At 54.0% G+C, this 17,805-nt stretch overlaps 2 protein-coding genes across 5 annotated transcripts in view; one reads left to right on the forward strand and one right to left on the reverse strand.

Moving 5' to 3' along the window:
• The window catches only part of PSKH1 (protein serine kinase H1), a 30,031-nt gene extending 19,434 nt beyond the window's left edge, over positions 1-10,597 (forward strand). The window contains exon 3 of the mRNA XM_036897778.2: positions 8,337-10,597. Within this exon, the coding sequence (XP_036753673.2) occupies positions 8,337-8,654 (318 nt within the window). The 3' untranslated portion in view covers positions 8,655-10,597. The remainder of the gene's footprint in view (positions 1-8,336) is intronic.
• A 25-nt stretch (positions 10,598-10,622) lies between these two features.
• On the reverse strand, positions 10,623-17,608 carry LOC118918715 (chymotrypsin-like protease CTRL-1). Of its 4 annotated transcripts, XM_036897779.2 has the most exons (8): positions 17,108-17,446; positions 16,790-16,877; positions 16,606-16,703; positions 16,358-16,498; positions 15,982-16,097; positions 15,833-15,891; positions 15,025-15,176; positions 14,725-14,894 (listed from the first exon to the last, which is right to left on the reverse strand). In XM_036897779.2, exons 1-8 carry the CDS (start codon positions 17,161-17,163, stop codon positions 14,783-14,785), a joined length of 822 nt encoding a protein of 273 aa, XP_036753674.1. In that variant the 5' UTR covers positions 17,164-17,446; the 3' UTR covers positions 14,725-14,782. The 4 variants fall into 4 exon arrangements, with proteins under 4 accessions (XP_057348812.1, XP_036753676.2, XP_036753674.1 ...); XM_057492829.1 differs by lacking the exons at positions 14,725-14,894; positions 15,025-15,176 and adding an exon at positions 10,623-11,075 and having other exon boundaries at positions 17,108-17,608; XM_036897781.2 differs by lacking the exons at positions 14,725-14,894; positions 15,025-15,176; positions 15,833-15,891; ... (3 more) ...; positions 16,790-16,877; positions 17,108-17,446 and adding exons at positions 10,741-11,075; positions 11,163-11,296; positions 11,384-11,564; ... (2 more) ...; positions 12,102-12,205; positions 12,827-12,878.
• Positions 17,609-17,805: the final 197 nt, after the last annotated feature.

Below are 17,805 nucleotides of genomic sequence, written 5' to 3' on the forward strand. Positions count from 1 at the left end.
GCAGTAGGACGAGTGCTCAGAGCCAGTGCTAACATTTACATTCCCATCTCAGCTCTTCCCTACTTCTTAAAGTGACTCTGATACTTGCCATTCTGCCCTGAGATGTTGAAAATAAAATGAGGTGCAGAGGATGTGGCATGTCTAAGTGAAGGAGACCAGTGCCTGTGGGGGCTGGTCATTCAGCCTGGTTCCTAGGCTCTGACAGGGAGCAGCTGAGTGAGCAGGGATAGGCCTTTGCCCCAGAGCCATGGGGAGGACTGCCTGGGGCACGTGGGGGAGTTGGAGACTGGATGTGTGTGCAGACAGCAGAGCAGAGTGCAGGGAGGCAGATGGCATGTTTCCAGGCTCATGTTTGGATTTTGCGGGATGCCTTTAATTGCCTCATGTTCCCACCTCCAATGTGGATGAGGCTGTGATGGACCATCTGCTCACCCACTGTTCTGCCCTCTGCTCCCAGAGTCAGAGGATGGCTTTCCTGTGTCTGTCTCAATAGCTGACAGCACAGGAAAGCACCGCTTGATTTAGAATTTTTGCTGTGAGGTATCTCTGAGCCCTTCGTCCTTGCCTGCCTGTTGGTGGCTTCTGGGTGTCAGGTGCTGGAGGATGATGCTGGCTTTATGTGAGGATTCCATGAGGACAAGCAGATGTCCCCATACCTGGCCAGGAAGGAGCCTCTGGAAGGGCCATCCCCACCTCATTAAAGCTCCTGGGACATGGTAGGTGTCAACAGATAAGTCTCCCTCCTGCACTGTGGGAACAGACGCTGTCAGTTGAGATCCCTGCCTGGTCACTGGGAGGTGGCGTGGTTTGGCCCACTGTGAGCAGTGGGCTTTCATTGGTCACGTCACTGTGGTGGGAGACCTCTTGGAGGAAGGCAGGGATAGCTCCCTGCTTGTGGGGGCAGGAGGCAGGCTCTGAGTAGAGGACAGCAGCCTCCTTATATGTCACCCCTGGGCTACCACTTGGCTCCCTAGAGCCTTGTCCTCTGGGCATCCCTCTGCCACTGCTGCCCTGGTTACATAGCCCCAGAGCAGTACCCTCCTGTGGTGGCAGAAACAGATGCCCATCTCCCCACATTGCTGTTCTCAGCCATTCCTACAGAAAAGCCTTGCCCTGACCACTGACAGCATCTCAGTAACCCACGTCAGAGCCTCCTTTCATCACGTTCTTTCCCACCCTTGGTCCCCGCTGAGGCCTCACCGACAAAGGGGGTATATTGTGGGTTGTGCTCAGAGCAGTTCTGGGTCGCCATTCATCTGCTTCCTCTCCTGTTCTTCTCATTGTCTGTTTCCACCTGGATAGCTCTGCCCTCTTGCTTCTACGCCCTCGAGTTCCTCTGGGAGCTGCTGGGGCTGTTGTCTCTCCCACATTCTGACCTCATTAAATCCGCTGATGGCCTCCTACACTCATCCCCCCCTTTCCCACTGAGCTGGGAGCTGACTTGGGTGGATGGGATGGTTAAAGGGACCTGGTCCAACCACCCCCTACCAGCTTTGCCTCTCCAGACTCTCCTTCCTTGATCAGTCCTTCCTGTGTGTGCCTGCCGGGCCTTGGTCTGCCTGTCTCCCAGTGCAAGTGTGGTGCCCAGACCTGGGCTTTGCTGCAGTGTGACTGGCCAGGTGGGATCAGAAGGCGAAGTTGCCTTCATCTCCTCACTCATTCTTCCATCTCAAGTTGACCAGTGCCTGCCCTGAGCCGAGTCCTGTGTTCCCAGGTTTCCAGGTACACACACCTCTAGGGATGGAGGCCACAGTGTGGGTGGCATGCTAACAGCCACCAGGGCTCCAAACTGCCTCAGAGATTAGAATGGGAGGACGTTGAAAGGAAAAAAAAAAGAGCCAGGTTGGGCACTGGAAACCACCTGACCTCAGCAGAACCCTTGAGTCAAGATAGAAGAAACCACTATGTAGCGGGTTCTTAAATCCAGAACTTCCAGCACGTTGTTAAAGCATACATTATTTGGTTGCTGGCACAGGTTGACAACATGCCCCTGATTCCACAGTGAGCACACAGCTTTCTTCCTGACTCTTTGAGTTACACAATTTCCTTCCTGTCCCTGCTGCTTTGTGGGCTCTGGGCAGGGATGGCTAGGGGTACAAGATTTCATTTTGTTATTCATTTCAAGTTTGTTATTCACTGCAAGAATGCAGCTTTATTAACCTTTCAGTTATCATGCCTCTTCTCATTTTATTTTCATCTTCATACTCTACCTCTTTTTAAAACTCTATTGTGTAATCTTCCTCCTTTTTTCCCCTCAGGCTCTCTCCCTTACCATTCTTGTCTTTTCTGCTGCTTAGCCCCCAGGTCCCAGGGGTGGTAGAGCCTTTCTGGTCTGGAAGTTCAGATACCAGGATGGTGAGTGTCTTAATTAGAGGAAGAGATGCTGGCTCCACTGCCACACAGTAATTCTGCTGAGTTTTTCAAAATGCTTTTCCTTATGGGCAGCATCAGAGTGTGCTGTTCTCTCATACTGATCGTTTTGCTTTTCTGAGTAAACCTGAAGCTCCAGTTCCCAGAATTTCCTTTGTGCCCTTTTCTCTGCTTCCATTCAGGCCCACGTAAGTACATGAAGGAGGCCCTTGAGGGTGGGAATTCTGGGTCTGAAAATACATCTTGAGACAAAGCTGAAGGAAGAACTGAGTCATGGGAGCAAAGCCCAGGCTTCTTTCCTCCCTTTCTTCCCCCCTAGTAGCTGTTTGGCGAGGCTGCCTTCTCTGCCAGGGAACCTTCCCCAAAGTCATCACAGGCAGGAAAAGAACCCATAGAAGTTAAGAGGTCAAGTCAGTTTAAATGTTAGATGCTGTGCTTCTGTGCCTCACATTCAGCCAAGTGAGGAAACAAGATGGGGAGCCATCTTTTTAGAACCCTGACTTTAGAAACTGTCAGAGGCTTAGAATTCACTGCATTCAGCTCTTTCATATTATAAGTAAGGAGGCTGTGTTTTCTCTAAGGTCACACAGGAAAGTAGACATAGAACACAGGTCACTGGGCTTGCAGCCTAAAACTTTAATCTGTCACCCACATGCCATCCAGAAGAGACATCAGGCCTTTCTGTCCCCTCACTGGGGAGTGACCAGACCTGCCCGCCAGAGGGGTTCTACTGAGAGCCCTGTGAGCTGGGTTTGATTCTAAAAAGAAGCAGCCTCCTCTTCTCTCTTGTGGCTTGAGCCAGAGAGCTGGCTCCATCTTTGTTTCCTTAGCTCTTGTGCTCAAGGCGAGACCACTAGTAGTGGCTTGGGTAATGTTCTTTCAGGCCCTTGTGTTGGGAGGGGTATTGTGTATTTTCCTCGGTTCTTGTCCCCGCCACAGTAAAGAATTAAGGGCAGAGACACAGTAGTGAAGCAAAGTAAAAGTTTTATTTAAAGTTACTTAGAGAAAAAGTGCAAGTGACCTCAGGGAGGAGAGGTGCGCTGAAAGGTTGGAGAGAGAAAGTTTAAGGTTAAAAGGTTACACACTTAGAAAGTGTGGGCAGGGCAACCCCAGAGAGAGGTACACCCTGAAAGGTTGGAGAGAAAGTCTACGCAAGGGCAACCTCAGAGGGAGGTGCGCACAGAAAGGTTGGAGAATCTCCCTTTTAAGGTTTTTTTTCAGATATGTGACAAAGGGCTAGGGGTGTGGACTTACATGGTCTCAAGATGTTTATCTTCGATGAGACATTAAGTCTCTTCTTATCAGTCTTCCAGGTAGTTCTGCAAAATTAGCGTAACATAAGAAATGTACTGCTCTGGTTCCCTCCCAGGATGGCAGCTTCCTGGTCTGGGAGCATATCAATCAAGACTGCCTGCCCTTCCTCCAAGGTGGGCTGAGTTATTGTCTGTTTGCTAAAGAGTATGTTAAGGATCTTACTTCTTAACTTCTTGGTTGTTTAAAATGCAATTTTAGCTTTAAGATGGAATCTTCCTGTCTTTATTATGCTGTTTATAGGTGGGCCTTTTAGGGTAAATCTTACAATGGCATGATCTAATTGACACAATGAAGACATGGGCTGTGCTCAGAAACTTTTCCTTTCTGGGGAATATTCAAACATTCAAAGGCCAAGTTCCTCCTGACCTTTTGAGCTTTAACTGATTAACTCATTAACTGAGTGTTTTCTGGCTTTCTAGTTTTAACTGGTTAACTCTGAGTCCTTTCTGGTGGGCTTTACCAATCTTGTTTTCTTTCCACCCCACTCATATCTATTTTCCTACCTGTGGGTAAAATTGTAATATTTCCAAAATATCTCGCCTGGCCTTACTGCATCTGCATATAAATAGGCGTTCCTCAAGGGTGGAGAGATGTAATTCATCTCCATATCAAAGTGTAATTACCTGGGCAATTGAGGGCTTATCTGAACCTGAGAGGTTAGGGGCAGGTCTTGCTTGCTTCTGCTAGAGCAGAAAAGAGATGGCCTCAGACTGCAATTTGTAAGCAATAAATGGGTTTTAAACTTTACTTCTCCCTTTGACTGATTTTGGTTTTAGAGGTATTTTGCCCCGGGATTTCCTCTCCCCGGAGTTACACTGCCAAACACTTGTAACAGAACTAGAGCAAGGTAAAGGGGTTAGGGAGGAGGGAAGTGCATCCTCTGAGCTGTGTGGAAAGCCCCTTGTGATTTTGTGCCTTCCTCTGAAGAGAGAGTTGGATTCTACTGCTGAGGAGTAACTGATCCTGCAGAAGCAGGGGGATGAGGAGGGTGAAGTTGGCAAAGAAGTGCTTACAGGAGAGGTCCCTCCTTTATCTTCTATGGGCTTCTCTACTGTTACTTCAGGAGGAGGTTCCCTGATTGCAGGGAACAAGGACTATGGGGGCTACGGACTAGGGAGAAGGGCAGCCAGCTTGAAGGTCAGAAACGGAGCGGAGGTGACGCCCTTCATCTCATCGCCTCTCCTGTCCTCTCGGGGCAGGTCCCAGCACTTCACCAGCGCAGCTCGTGAGAGACATGCAGAAAGGAGGTTATAGGCTGTCACTGTGGGTATTGCAGCTGTCCTCTGATCCCCCAGCACTCCTGAATGTCTGGAGACAAGGCAGACTGACATTTTAATGTTCCTTCCCATGCCCCATGCCCCTTGCTCCATGTCAGCCCAGAAACAGGTGGAAGCCTCTGGGAGACTGGCCAGGTGGCACCTGGGGACTATCCCTTCTGTCAGCACCTGAGGCCCACGTGTGTCCCTGATCTTGTGACCCCAAGTATACTGAGGTGGGAGTTCTGTCCTTTACCCAGAACCAGCAGTCAAAGTTGTGGAAACTGAAGGGCATGACTACCGTTTTTCTTTTTCTATGTCTAGAATGCTTCCAGGCCAGTCAGTTATAGGCTGACAGACATACTCATGTGGCTTTAGAGGCTCAAGCATGTTGAGGATGCATATGGATTGGTCTGCATTGAACACTTTCTTAGGAGGTACTGAATTGGACTTGGCTGGAAGTGTGGCCAGTGCTGAGTGTAGAGAGCTTTCTTTTCCTTTCTGAGCCTTGTTGGAGGCCTTAGGTGTCCTCCCAGGGGCTGCTGTTCTGGAGGTCCACCTAAGTTTCTGTCCCGCTGTCAGGACTGTGCTGAGGACCACCTTCGTGTGTTTGGCCTGCCTGACGTCCTGCTGCAAGATCCTCAGTGTGCCAGGGTTAGGCCTGGTGCTGTGGGCACAGCTGGTTCTCAGGGCAGAATGGCTTGAGTCACATTGGCTTGGGGGACCCTGGCCCAGCTGCTCACAGCTCTTCAAAGATGGGGAGATCTGGAGCCTACCATAGAGGGCTGGGCTGGCCCTCAGACAAATGAGTCCTTTGTTATTCCGTGCACAGCTGCATGTACACAGTAATTGGAGAGGCAGTGTCTGCGGGGAGCAGAAGAGGCTGATCAATCTGGCTCGCTTTGGCATTAACGGGCTGGCCGCTCAAAGAGCAGCAGGAGTTGATTCCTGGTATAAGTCTGTGCAACTCTGGAGATGGAGATGCTTAAGCCCACAGGGCAGGTCTGGTGAGAGGCCCGTGGAAGACTCCGTTGGACCGGTTTGGAGCTGCAGGGGGCCTTGGTTTGGTTGGGTGTGGATGTGAAGTGATGCCACTGATCTGTCCACATCCATGTTCAGGTTCCTGACTTGTGATCCAGCTTCACCACTGTTGATTCTGTCATCTTTAGAGGAGTTGCCTATCTTCTGTCTTGGCTGGACCGAGGGACAGGGGCACAATCCGTTTCCCAGTCTTGTTTGGCTAGCCTGGGCTGCCAGCTTTGCCTTGGAGCTCTCCTACCAACAGGGTGGGCTGAGCTATAGTGTGTTTCCCAATGATTTCTCCTTCTCTTGGAGATCCTAAAAGCCAAGCAGAGCAGCAACGGGTATTCCCATGACCCAGCCTATTCAGTCTGTGGTTTTGCTGTGACAGTCAGTACCTCATGATGCCTGCTTCTTTCCAGCTCTTAAATGGGTGAGAGGGCCACAGTGAGTATCAGTGAGATTGGCTGGCCCATCACAGTGGCTCGTGTTGTTCAGGTGGCAGCAGCAAGCTATGGAGCTTTCTTAAACTGTTAACTAGAAACTACTATGGCAACTGTCCAGTCCAGTCACCCTGCATGTCAGCCATAGTATTGAAGCCCCAGGCTACACAGGCCTGCAGGGAAATGTGGACCAGGTTACATCCCCTCACAGCTCTCAGCCAGCAAGGTATCTATGGGCCTCTCTGGGTATTTATGTTCCTGAGGCCAGTATCTCCCCAAAAATCACTGGGAGCTGGCCCATTGGTGAGGAGGACCACCGACTGGTGGCTGCTTGGGAATGTGGTCTGTCACTCTCTTCCAGTTCAGCACAGTAAAGTTGAGATTTGCCTTCCAAAGGGCAGATAAGGATAGCAATTGCAAGTAGCCCCACCCCTTCTTCGGGCTCAGGTTGAGTGTTCTCCTTGGAGTTCCCCCAACCCCAGTACATGGGTAGGGAATGGCATAGGGGAAGAGTTGGAGCTTAAGGAAGCCAGTCTGGAGGTAGCAATTGTGTGTAAGCATATCTGGTGAATGGGCATGCTGCTGCCCCAAATGCAGCCTCCGAGATATCCCTGAGCCCCAAGGGAGTGTGTGCAGGGGTCCCAAGGTGAAGGGAACCATGGGGCAGAACAGGCAGACTTCATCTGGTGGGAAGAAGATTGATGGTGCCCTTGGCATCCCAACCAAGCTATCTGTAGCAGGCTCAGCAAAGGCCCTAACAGCCCACCCTTTGGGGAACATCAGGGCCCATGCCACAGTGCTTCCAGGAGAAGCAGGAACTCAGGGCAGTGCTGGGTCTGCCCTCCTCCAACAAAGGGGCTTGGCGGCCTAGGGCAGCTGGGCCCTTCCTGCCTGAGTCCCATGTCCTGGTAGCAGCTCCAGGAGAGGGTACCCATCAGGTGCCATCATTGGGTTGTTTATTTGCTAAGTCTGTTATCTACTGAGTGCCTCCTGTATGTCTAGAATGGTCTGATAGGAACAATAAAATTGAAATTGTGGGAATAATTGTTTAGTACTGGGGGCTAAGAAGAAGTCTGAGCAAGTACCTTTTACCTTAAAAACCTAAGGATTCAGCCAGTTAAAGACTGAGGGCCCAAGACAGACGGCTGCTTGGTGTGTGGCTGGGATGTTGGCAGCCTTGGGTGCATGCAGCAGAGCCAGCTTTGTGCAGTTCCTCTCTGAGGACAGAATGTACTAAAATGAGGCTGGTGCATAGTGCTGCCAGGAGCCCTTGTTAGGGCTTAGAGAGGTCATGCAGACATGCCCCCAGTCCCTGCCTGGGTGCTGCCTGCCCTCTCAGCAGATGGAGAAATCTTGTTGCCTTGAATTGTTTCCTTTTCTCCCTATGGCTGGGAGGCTGAGACTGGTTCAGGGAATGCAGTGGTTGCCCACCACTGCTTTCTCAGTTGGAGGGACACTGAGCTTTCTCTGTAATGGCTGGGAAGTGCTGTAAGTGGCCTGGTACAGGCATCAAGGGATTGGAGCTTAAGTCTGGCTCAGGATATGTTGGAAGGTTTGGGTCATTCTCTTTAAATCCCTCTGAGTTATAGTGGTCCTGGAATAGATTATCAGGGTCTTGACAGGGGCCACATCCCTGAGCCAGGCTTTGAGTCCAGGATACCTTAGAAGTTTGGTCCTTGGGGAGCAGGACAGGTCCTTCTCCTTGTTAGACTCCACATTACCCTGAGAGCAGCCTCTGCTTGGAGGCCTGGGCCAGCACCAAATGGGAAGGGGAGGCCCAGAGTGCTGCACAGATGGGAGGGGCCGGCAGCGCCTCTGTCTAGGGGGAGAGTGGAGGGGCACTGGGCACATCTGAGGGTTGTGATGGTGTCATCGTTGGGATAGGGGGGCAGTGTTGAGTGCTCTTGCTCTAAAGCTTGTCCTTGGCCTCTAGCCCTGGCCCAGCGTGTCCAACTTGGCTAAGGACTTCATTGACCGCCTCCTTACGGTGGACCCCGGCGCCCGTATGACTGCACTGCAGGCCCTAAGGCACCCGTGGGTAGTGAGCATGGCAGCCTCTTCATCCATGAAGAATCTGCACCGTTCCATCTCCCAGAACCTCCTCAAACGTGCCTCCTCACGCTGCCAGAGCACCAAATCTGCCCAGTCCACGCGTTCCAGCCGCTCTACACGGTCCAATAAGTCGCGCCGCGTGCGGGAGCGGGAGCTGCGGGAGCTCAACCTGCGCTACCAGCAGCAGTATAATGGCTGAGCCTCTTGGCTGTGGTGCAGACACGGTCTGGTCCCAGCCGGGCCGCGCATTGCTGTGCCATCTGGGCCTGCTGCCCTCTTGGGAGATAGGCCTGTGTGGCCAGTGTAGGTGACTGGTCCCAGCCCCTTCTCTGTGCTTTCAGCAGTCCCCATCCACATCTTGGGCCTGACCCTGGTGTGATAGAGTGGAGGTTGGCCCAGGGGCCTGTGAGTCCCCTGATCTGGGAGCCTGGCCTGGCACTGATACTCCTTTGGTGGCACCTATTCTCATACAAGTTGGGGAAAGGGCACCCCTTTGCTCTTGCCCAGACCAAAGGGTCATGCAGTGCTGGGTAGAGGGTGTCCTGTGGTTCCAGGACCCTTTAGGGCAGTTACTTTTGGAACCCCGTTTTCCTCCACCAAGCCTTCCTTCCTGGTCCCCCACATTCAATGGTATCCTCATAATTATGCTCCATTGAGAGATCCAGATAGGAACAAAGCTTGTGCCTTGGCTGGACTCCCAGCCCCTGAGTCTAAACAGTCTCCCACCTCCCAACTGATACCTGTCTTTCTTCATGGTGTCCCCAGAGATCCCTCCTGGCCCTATGACTTGCCAGAACCTTTGGTAATAGGACCATGGCATGTTCTTCGGCCCTTCTGGACTGTGTAGCCATGTTGGTAGAAGACTTCTCCGGGCTCCAGCCTCTCTCTTACTATGAGAGAGTTCCTGCCCACCAGCCCACTCACTGCTCTCAGTTCCTTTTTTGCAGAGCCTACCGTCACCTCCCTCTTCCCCTTAGATGCCCATTCTGTTCCCCAGGTGCCTCCTTCCCAACTGTGGGTGATTAAAGGGAGCCCCACTGCTGCTACCTGGGGGATGGGGGTACCTGGGCCAAGACAGAGGCAGGGGCTTCCCAGGGAGAGCCCCACTGGGATTCCATTGCCAGCCCTGGTTCCATCCTTGGTACCGTCCATTGCCCCTTTAGACTCTGCTGTTGCCCTCCTCTGCAGCTGCATGAAGGCGCCATCTAGTGTCTGTCATGAGTATGGGCAGCCTAGGAATGACCTCCGTGTTAACCCTTCACCCTTCAAGAGGAAATGGGAAGGAAGGAGCTCTCCTGCATTGAGGGAAGGACCCTGGGCTGCTCTACTCTCGCCTGAGCTTCTGTGCAGCTCCCCTTGGAACTTAGCCATACTGTGTGATCTGCCTCTGAACTCTGAGTGTCCGGGGCACTGGTCTTCTCATAGCTGGCCTTGCCCAGTCCAGCCTGTCCTAGATTCCCTTCACAGCATTACTCTTCCAGTCTGGGCCCCACTGAATCTCAGGCTGGAAGGAGCCCCTGTGGAAGGTGGGTGGGATTCAATGGCTGCTTTCCTAGAGGCCTGAGCCAGACCATCCCCATGAGAGTCATGGTGCCTCCCCCAAAACACAAACCAAGCTGGAACCCAAGCCCCCTCCCTCCACAGCTGCTTTCAGTGGCTGGGAAGGAGCTAGGCCCAGGTTTAGCCTTAGCTAGACTGCAGGGCCCCTCAGCAGGGAGGGTTTGGCCCTCACTCAGCTCCTCCTAGTGGGTAGCCTTGGGCCAGGCCTTTATCTTTCTGCATGTGCCACTCCCAATGGGAAACCAAGCCAAAGAGACCACTCTGGGCTAACTCGGCTGTGCCTTATACATGCCTTCCTTCCATCCCCAGTGCCCCTGGCCCAAGGCAGTGGAGAGCCCAAGCCCCATAGCCCACTTCCCAAGTGCCTCTGGGGGCCTGAAGCCCAGCATAGGCCTGGTCCTGAGGGTAGACAGAAGAGTTTGAAGACTTGGGCCTTTGATGGGCCCACCTGGGCCTTTGTGCCATGGACCATGGATGGAGAATGTTCAGTTATTTATTTTGTGTACTCGGTTTGTAAATGTATCCTCTGTATTCAATAAACAGGCTGCCCTCCTCAAGGAAGGCTGCCTATTCATTCTGACAGCCCAGGCTCCTTGCTGTGGACCAAGGGGATTGCCTAGAAGGAGGAGGGATGGCAGGGGTTGGGGCAGCCTGGGCATGGCCACTCTAAGGAATATCCTGACGCCTCAGTACCTACCATACCCGGAGAAAAAGTCCAAATAAGGAGTGGGACCCAAGAGCCTTCCTCTGAGTCAGGAGGACAGTTAAGAATACAAAAGGACATCTGGAGAACACCATTCTACAGAAAGCCTTAACGCAGGGAAAAAAAAGAGAATACACAAGGACAAGAGCCTGGGGTCTTTATTGCATTGAGATGGGAAGAGGACCTGTGGTAGGCTCGGTTGTAGGCAGTGACCTGGGTGATCCAGGTGCTGAACTTGCTGACCCGAGTATACATGGCAGGTGCGTACACATTGCAGTTGCTTGTGCCCCAGGAGACGATGCCAATTAGCACCCACATATTTCCCTTCTGGCAGACGAGAGGGCCTCCAGAGTCACCCTAAGGGAAGAAGAGGGGAGAGGTCAGAGTGGGGGTTTAAGGGGTGCCACAGGACAGTGCAGGGGACAGGACGGTGCCATTGCTCACCTGGCACGAGGAAGCCCCTGAGCCACCTGCACAGATCATAGAGTCGGTGATACTTGAGCCCCAATATTGCTTGCACTGACTTACAGTGACCAGGGGCAGAACCACCTGCTGTAGGCGTGCTGGGGTCACATTGCCTGTGGGCCAGAAGTGGGGTGATTAGGCCCTGGATGATTTGTACTCACCCTAGCCCTCCCACCAGGATCATTGGTCCAAGTTCCTACCCGTGCCACTCAGGCGTCCCCAGCCGGTGGTGACACACGTGAGACCTGTAGGCAGCACCTCATCTGGGGAAGCCAGGCACACTGGTGAGATGCGTGGTGTGTACTGGGCTGGTGAGGCTAGCTTCAGTAGCGTCAGATCATTGTTCATGGTAGTGGGGTTCCAGTAAGGGTGTGTGATGGCCTGTGGAGCCAGGAAGGGATCCTGTAGGGTGCTGGTGGGCATAGGCCCCCAGGGTTGATGGGTGCTGAGGGGGCCACGCCAGGGCATGCCCAGAGTTCCTCATCCCCAGAGCTCACCACCTGCACTGTCTGCTCTCCCTTCCCATGTGTGCAGCCCAGGCACTCACCCTCGAGATGAACAGAACCTGCAAAGGCTCAGCACTGGATGATTGGTCATACTCGCCCAGGACAACAAAGTGGCGGCCAGGGCTGCAGTAAGAGTGGGGTTGGGCAGCTGCAGGGAGGGCACACGACAGGAGAGGGGCATCCAGAGGAAGGAGGTAGGGAGAGGTGGGCTGGGACGGGGCAGATAGAATGGAAGCACTCACATGACATTGCAGTGGGCAGCCGTGACCACCCAGGACTGACTGATGAGGGAACCACCGCAGAAGTGGAAGCCGTTGCTGTCCTGGGGCCAGGGGTCAGAAGTCAGGGTGAACTCAGGCTATGCTTAGATATGAAGCACCTTGGACCATGTCCCACCCCCAGGTGCATGTACCTGCAGGGACACCTGCCAGGGCCAGGAGCCTGGCACTGCGTTCTCCCCATTGACAATCCTCTGGCTGAAGCTCATCGCTGGTTTGATGGCAGGAACCCCACAGCCTGGCAAGTGGGCTGGTGAGGACCTGCTTCCCACACCTTTTCCCCACCTCCTCTTGGGTACCCCTGGGCTCTGCCTCACAGGGGGTCCAGATTGAGAGGGCTCATCCTACTCCTTCTCACCCTGAGCTCCTCTGGGCCTCCATAGCTACCGAGGCTACCCCCATCCAACCAGAATGGATAAAATGGAAGTTCTATCCATTCTCTTGCATTTCTCTCCAACTTACCCATCACCCTCCGGCTCAGGCCACTTTTCTTCCTGACCCTGGGTTAGTCTCTTCCCTGGCCTCTCCGCCCTCTCTAGGCCTCAGCAGTCCAAACCCTTCGTGCATCCAGAGGGCTCTTTCTGAACTGCACGTCCAACCTTCGGCTTCTCAGCTTCCTAAACCCTCCCTGGCTCCCAGGTCTGATCCAAGCTTCTGTCCCTTTGTGAGACCAGCCCCTGCCCACCTCTTGTCCTCTTCCAGCCCTGGCATATTCTTTTTCCTTTGCCCATTCTGTACATCTCTTTCCCTTCCAGCCAGCCTGGCCCTTTCTCTGAATCCCTGGGCAGGAAGCCTGGCTGGTGCTGGGAGCCAAGTTGCCTCAGGGCTATTCAACCAGGGCTTGTCCAGGCCCACTCACCCCAAGAGGAGCGAAGGAGGACCAGGCTAAGAGTCAGGCTGAGCAGCAGCATTGTGGCAGCTGTGAGGCTGAGAACTGGGTCTGGCTTTATGGGTCTCCTTGTCCTTGGGCTAAAGTCCTGTGTCTGAGGCCAGGGCAGCTGTGTGAGCTCAGCCCCCTCCCACGCTCTAGTCAGAAAGGTCTCTGGGCCAAAGTCCTCAACCTAGGCTTGGACTTATCAGACAGAGCCCAGGTGTGAGGCTCTCACCTCCTCTGCCCCTCAAAGCTTGGCCTCTGATTGGCTCTCTGAACCACCTCACATCCCAAGTGTAGAGTATGGAAGCCTTATGATTAAATCAGGTCTATGGTGACCACCTCGTGGCTGGGATCAGGGAAGTCTCCCAGGACCATGAGGGGCATCAGACTCAGAGAAGCCTGCTCAGCACTCAGGGGTGTTGCTGACTGTGGAGGGAATGCCCAGCTGTACCAGCCCTGCTGTGGAGGGCCAGGGTATATGGCCAGGACAGGGGCTCTGGAATGTTGTGAATTCTAACATATCATCTCAGTGATTCCTTATCAACTTGGAACAGGAGTCACAGTTTGCTCAGAGATGGTGACTCTCCCAGCATATGGTGACCTTGGGAGATCTAAACCTTTATCTGTTTGGCTCCAAAGCCTACACTCTCAATGGTGATACCTCAGAGGGGCCCAGCACACAAGATGGCAAGATGACTGGCTGACCTTTGATGGAAGTCGGGGGTGGAAGGGTGACAGCCATCAAATCTCTCAAAAGCCTTCGGTCCCTAGGGCTCTTGTGGACAAGCCCCTGGTGTCTACAGCACAGTTGTAGAGCCCCAGGCTGAAGCTGCACTGAGGGAGAGAAGACCAACCCTGTATGCAAAGTTGCAGTAAGTTGGCTGGCTGCCTCCTAGGGGTGTGAGGGCTTCAACGGATTGGAGAATGCATCAGTCAAAAAAATAACGAGTTAATGGTTGAAGAGAGGGATGGATGGATAGACAAATTTGTGATAAAGCAAATAAAATACTAGTTGTGAAGTCCGTGGTGGGTATTCAGGTGTTCAATGTACAATTCCTTCATCTTTTTTGTTTAAAAATCTTCCATCATAAAAAACTGGGGGCAGGGGAGAACAATCAGGAGCCCAGGGATGTCCAGCCTGGAGTAGCCCATTCCCAGGGGCTGGGCAGACTCCAGCAGTTCCCAAGCTCCACTAGAGCTCAGCTGTTCTCTCTGAGGGCAGAATGCTCCTTCCAGCACCCACTACCTGCACCTGGCACTTGTGGGTACCCACTAAAGATTTGCTGGATAAATGTCATTTTTCTCCACATGAGCCCTGTGACCCCTGTCAGTGCAAAAAACTTGGAGTCAGCCCCCCTGTTCACAGTCCAGCATGTGCAAACAGAGGCCCAGCTTTGTGTGCCTGGTCATCAGAAGTGTTTCACAGGTAAGGGTGTTGCAGGGGTGAGGAGTGTTCTATGAGAACTTGGCCTTGGAGTCAGGGAACAGCCCCTTCTATTAGCACTTTGCTCTCAATGGGGTCCATGGGAGGCTTATTCCTGCGCCACTGATGAGCCAGGAAAAGCCTTTAGGTGAGGGCAGTTAATGGGGCCTTTTGGGTGTTCACAACAGGTCCCCAATGGGCTGTAGGGCAAGAGCAAGGCATGGGAGTGGTAGGAGGAGGCTCTATGATGTGGAGAGCCAGGAGAGGGCTTACCACCTTGAGCCTGAAGTGATTGCCAGGGCTGGGGTTCTGGAAGGGTAGATGCCTAAGATGATGGGTGAAGGGCACTTCTTAGGCCCTGGAGCCATGGGAGGGAGTGGCCTGCGCACAGAAACCTTAGCCAAGAGCCCTGATGGCTGCTTGCCCCTCCACACAAGAACAACACAGTCATCTGTTTAGGTGTTTGTTATTTTCTGCATTTATTCCCCCTTGTCCCAAGCTCTAAGCCTCAGTCTACTTTACTCCATCTCCATGGCCTGCACAGTTTCCTCCAGCAGTTCCACAGTTAGCGGTATCACTGTTTGGGAGAGGACAGCTGTGCTTCCAGGGGCAATGTGGCACTGGCTGGGCCTGGGAGAGAAGAGGGATGGCCTCTCAACATAAACCCATCCTGTGGCTCATCCTCTTCTCGCAGCATCCCCCCATCTCCCCTGCTACTGCCCCATCCTCCCCTGGGGTCCCCCATCTCCCATGCTCCCACCTGTCTATGGGCTTTGTGGGTGAGCTCAGTGTTCGCAGCAGCTTGGCACCAGTCCCCATGATCACACATGCATCCACACTGCCCCCAGAGCCCAGGTCACCCAGGATCCCTGCAGTGATGGCTTCCACCAGCAACCTCTGCGCCACCTCCAGCTGTGATGATGTATGATTGTGAGGTCTGATGGACCCTCTGGTATCATCCTCAGGCTATAGCCTGGGGACTTTGTTAATCTTGAAGCCCAGACTACTTAACATTTGCTCACACCAAAACTCCTCTCTTCCTACAACCTCATCTCCCCAAGATCCCCTCCCCTAGTCTCTGCCTCTCTCCAGAGACTGTGTTCCCACTACCCTTATCTTCACCAACTTCTCAGTCACACTCTTGGCTCTGCTTCCAGTGTCCTGCCCACTCACCCAATGTGGTCTTGGTACCCCAGTGTACACTCCCTCATTGCCTTTTTCTTTCTGGGCCTTAGGCACCTTTGCAATGAAACATCATCTGCTTCTATCCCACCCCAGAACAAAATCCAGGCTCGAGACCCCACCTGATACTCCTCTACTCAGCTCCAAAGGATCCTGTTTTTTTTTTAACTTCTGCCAGCAGTCCCAAGTTTTTTTGGACTGACTGGTCTTTTGAAATAGCACTTCTCCATCCTCACTCTACTGGCCCCTCAGTCCCCATTCAGTCGTCACCTCCTCCAAGAAGCCTTCTGGGTCTCCAGACTGGGCCAAGGTACCTCTGTGATCTCCTAGCTCCCCCTGTGTACTTCCCACCAATGCACACGTAGTAGGGGGCAAGTGTTGCTCACCGTCATGTTTGGCTGGAACCGGTCCTCCAGCACCGCCAGGGCCGCATCCTGGCCAGAGCCTGCAGGCAGAAGGGGCATCTGAGGTCAGTTGCAGCCGCCCCGTCGCGGGACAAGTGTGAGGTTCGTGGGGAAGGGGCGGAACTGCTCACCCAGGGCGGTGAAGGGCAGACAGCTGTAAGAGCCGTGGGGGTGCACGCTGTAGAGCTGCGGTCCTGTCAAGTCTACGCCGCCCACGATTAGAGATGCTCCCACGTGGCCCCGGTACCTTTTCGCGGAGTGGTTGTGGTCAGCCTCTGGCACCAGGGTCCGGATCCCGCCCCTCCGTCACACTGTCCCTGGATCCGAGGCCCGCCCCTTCCTGTGGTCTGGCACCACACCTCTGACTTCGTTCCTCCTGTTGCCCAGCTCCTCTTAGGCCGGCCTCTTCCGGCTTACCGAGGCCCTGCCCTTTCTGTTGTCCCACGTCCCTTCAGCTCCGCCTCCCTGCAACTGCCCCCTCCAGGGTCATCAGCCCCACCCCAGCACCGGAAGAGCATCTGGCGCAGAACGCGGGTGACCGTGGCCACCCGGGGCTCGCGGCCGGTGGACAACGCGTGTAGCTCCATGTTGGACGCCGCCAGCCGCGTGGTCATCTCGGCGTCCGCGGCTACGCCAGCTCCGCAGCAGCTGAGGACGAAGGGAGGGTTGGTGGACGGGGCTGGGATGGGCGGGGACTAGGGATGGGAACAACCGAGCGGTTCTGGTTTGAGGGAACGTGGCTGGGGAATTCTCACTAGATTTTCGGGGCAATGAAGTGGATCTTCTCGCAGCTCTTGTCCGCGACGACCGAATCGTTAGTGGCCCGTGTATCCGCACCCAGGATAACCCCATCCTACGGAGGCAGAGGGTCCGCTGGCTCAGTGCCCCCCATCCCCCCGGCCGCCCCTCTAAGCCCCCCAGTCCCAACCCCCTGCTCACCCGGAAAACAAGGCCCGCGATGGTGGTCCCGGTCTTGCGCGCATGAGGGACCGGGAGCCCTGGGAGGACATGTTCCAAGGATGCATTTCTGGAAACGGAGGGGAGGTGCCGGGTTTCGCTTCTTCTGTGAACCCCATCACATCTCCCGATTCTGTCCCGGTCTCCCTCAACGCCAAGGGTAAGCCTGGGAACCCAAGTCTCCCAACACATGCCCCCAGCCCCCTCGTCCACACCAGGAATAAAGGCCCTGGAGCTCCCCCACTCCTGGGAGCCCACACGGCAGGCACAGGCAGCTAGGGCCAAACTTAACCCCCTCACCTCTGGCAGTTCTCGAAGCAGAAGCCCCCTTGGGGCCCTAGCATTGGCCTCAGCATCTCAGGGTAGGTAGCGCGGTCCTGGGTTTGGGGGTCGATGGTCACATGAGTAGGACCAGGGCAGAGCAAGAAAGGCCACAGCCTTGTCCTCCCTTGGGCTCTACATCTGATGCTTCCTGCTTTCGCTTTCACCTTTCCTCAGAGCTCCTGGGCCCCTTTCTGCATCTCCTCTTTCACTTTTACTTTCACCTGTGGCCCTACAGAGCACAGCTCAGGAAAGGGAGAGATGTCCCTTGCCTGGCTCTTCATAGTGCTCCCCGCTCTGAAATCCCCCCCTCTGGCCGTTGTTCAGCTCCTCCTACCCTTCCAGCCTGCCCTAACTCCAACTCTAACCTCAAGTCTGTCAGCCCCAAGGCTGTCACATTGGCCAGGTCTTTGCATTGCTACTGGCCTCTCAACAGCATCAGGCATGGCCTGCCTTTTGTCCTGTCTCTGTCTCCCCAACTCCTGCCTCTCCTTGGTTTCCTCCCTGAAACTTCAAACACCAAGGCTCAGTCCTAGGCCACAGTGGTCCTTTCACCTCCCCCATCTCAGATTCTGTCTTCCCTCTCACATGAGGGGCACGATGGCTGTCCATCTAGTGGCCAAGCCTTCTTTCACGTCCCAAATGACCCTAAATCTATCCACATCCTTCTTCCAACT

Source organism: Manis pentadactyla, chromosome 15 (genome assembly GCF_030020395.1).
Source record: "Manis pentadactyla isolate mManPen7 chromosome 15, mManPen7.hap1, whole genome shotgun sequence".
NCBI lineage: Eukaryota > Metazoa > Chordata > Mammalia > Pholidota > Manidae > Manis > Manis pentadactyla.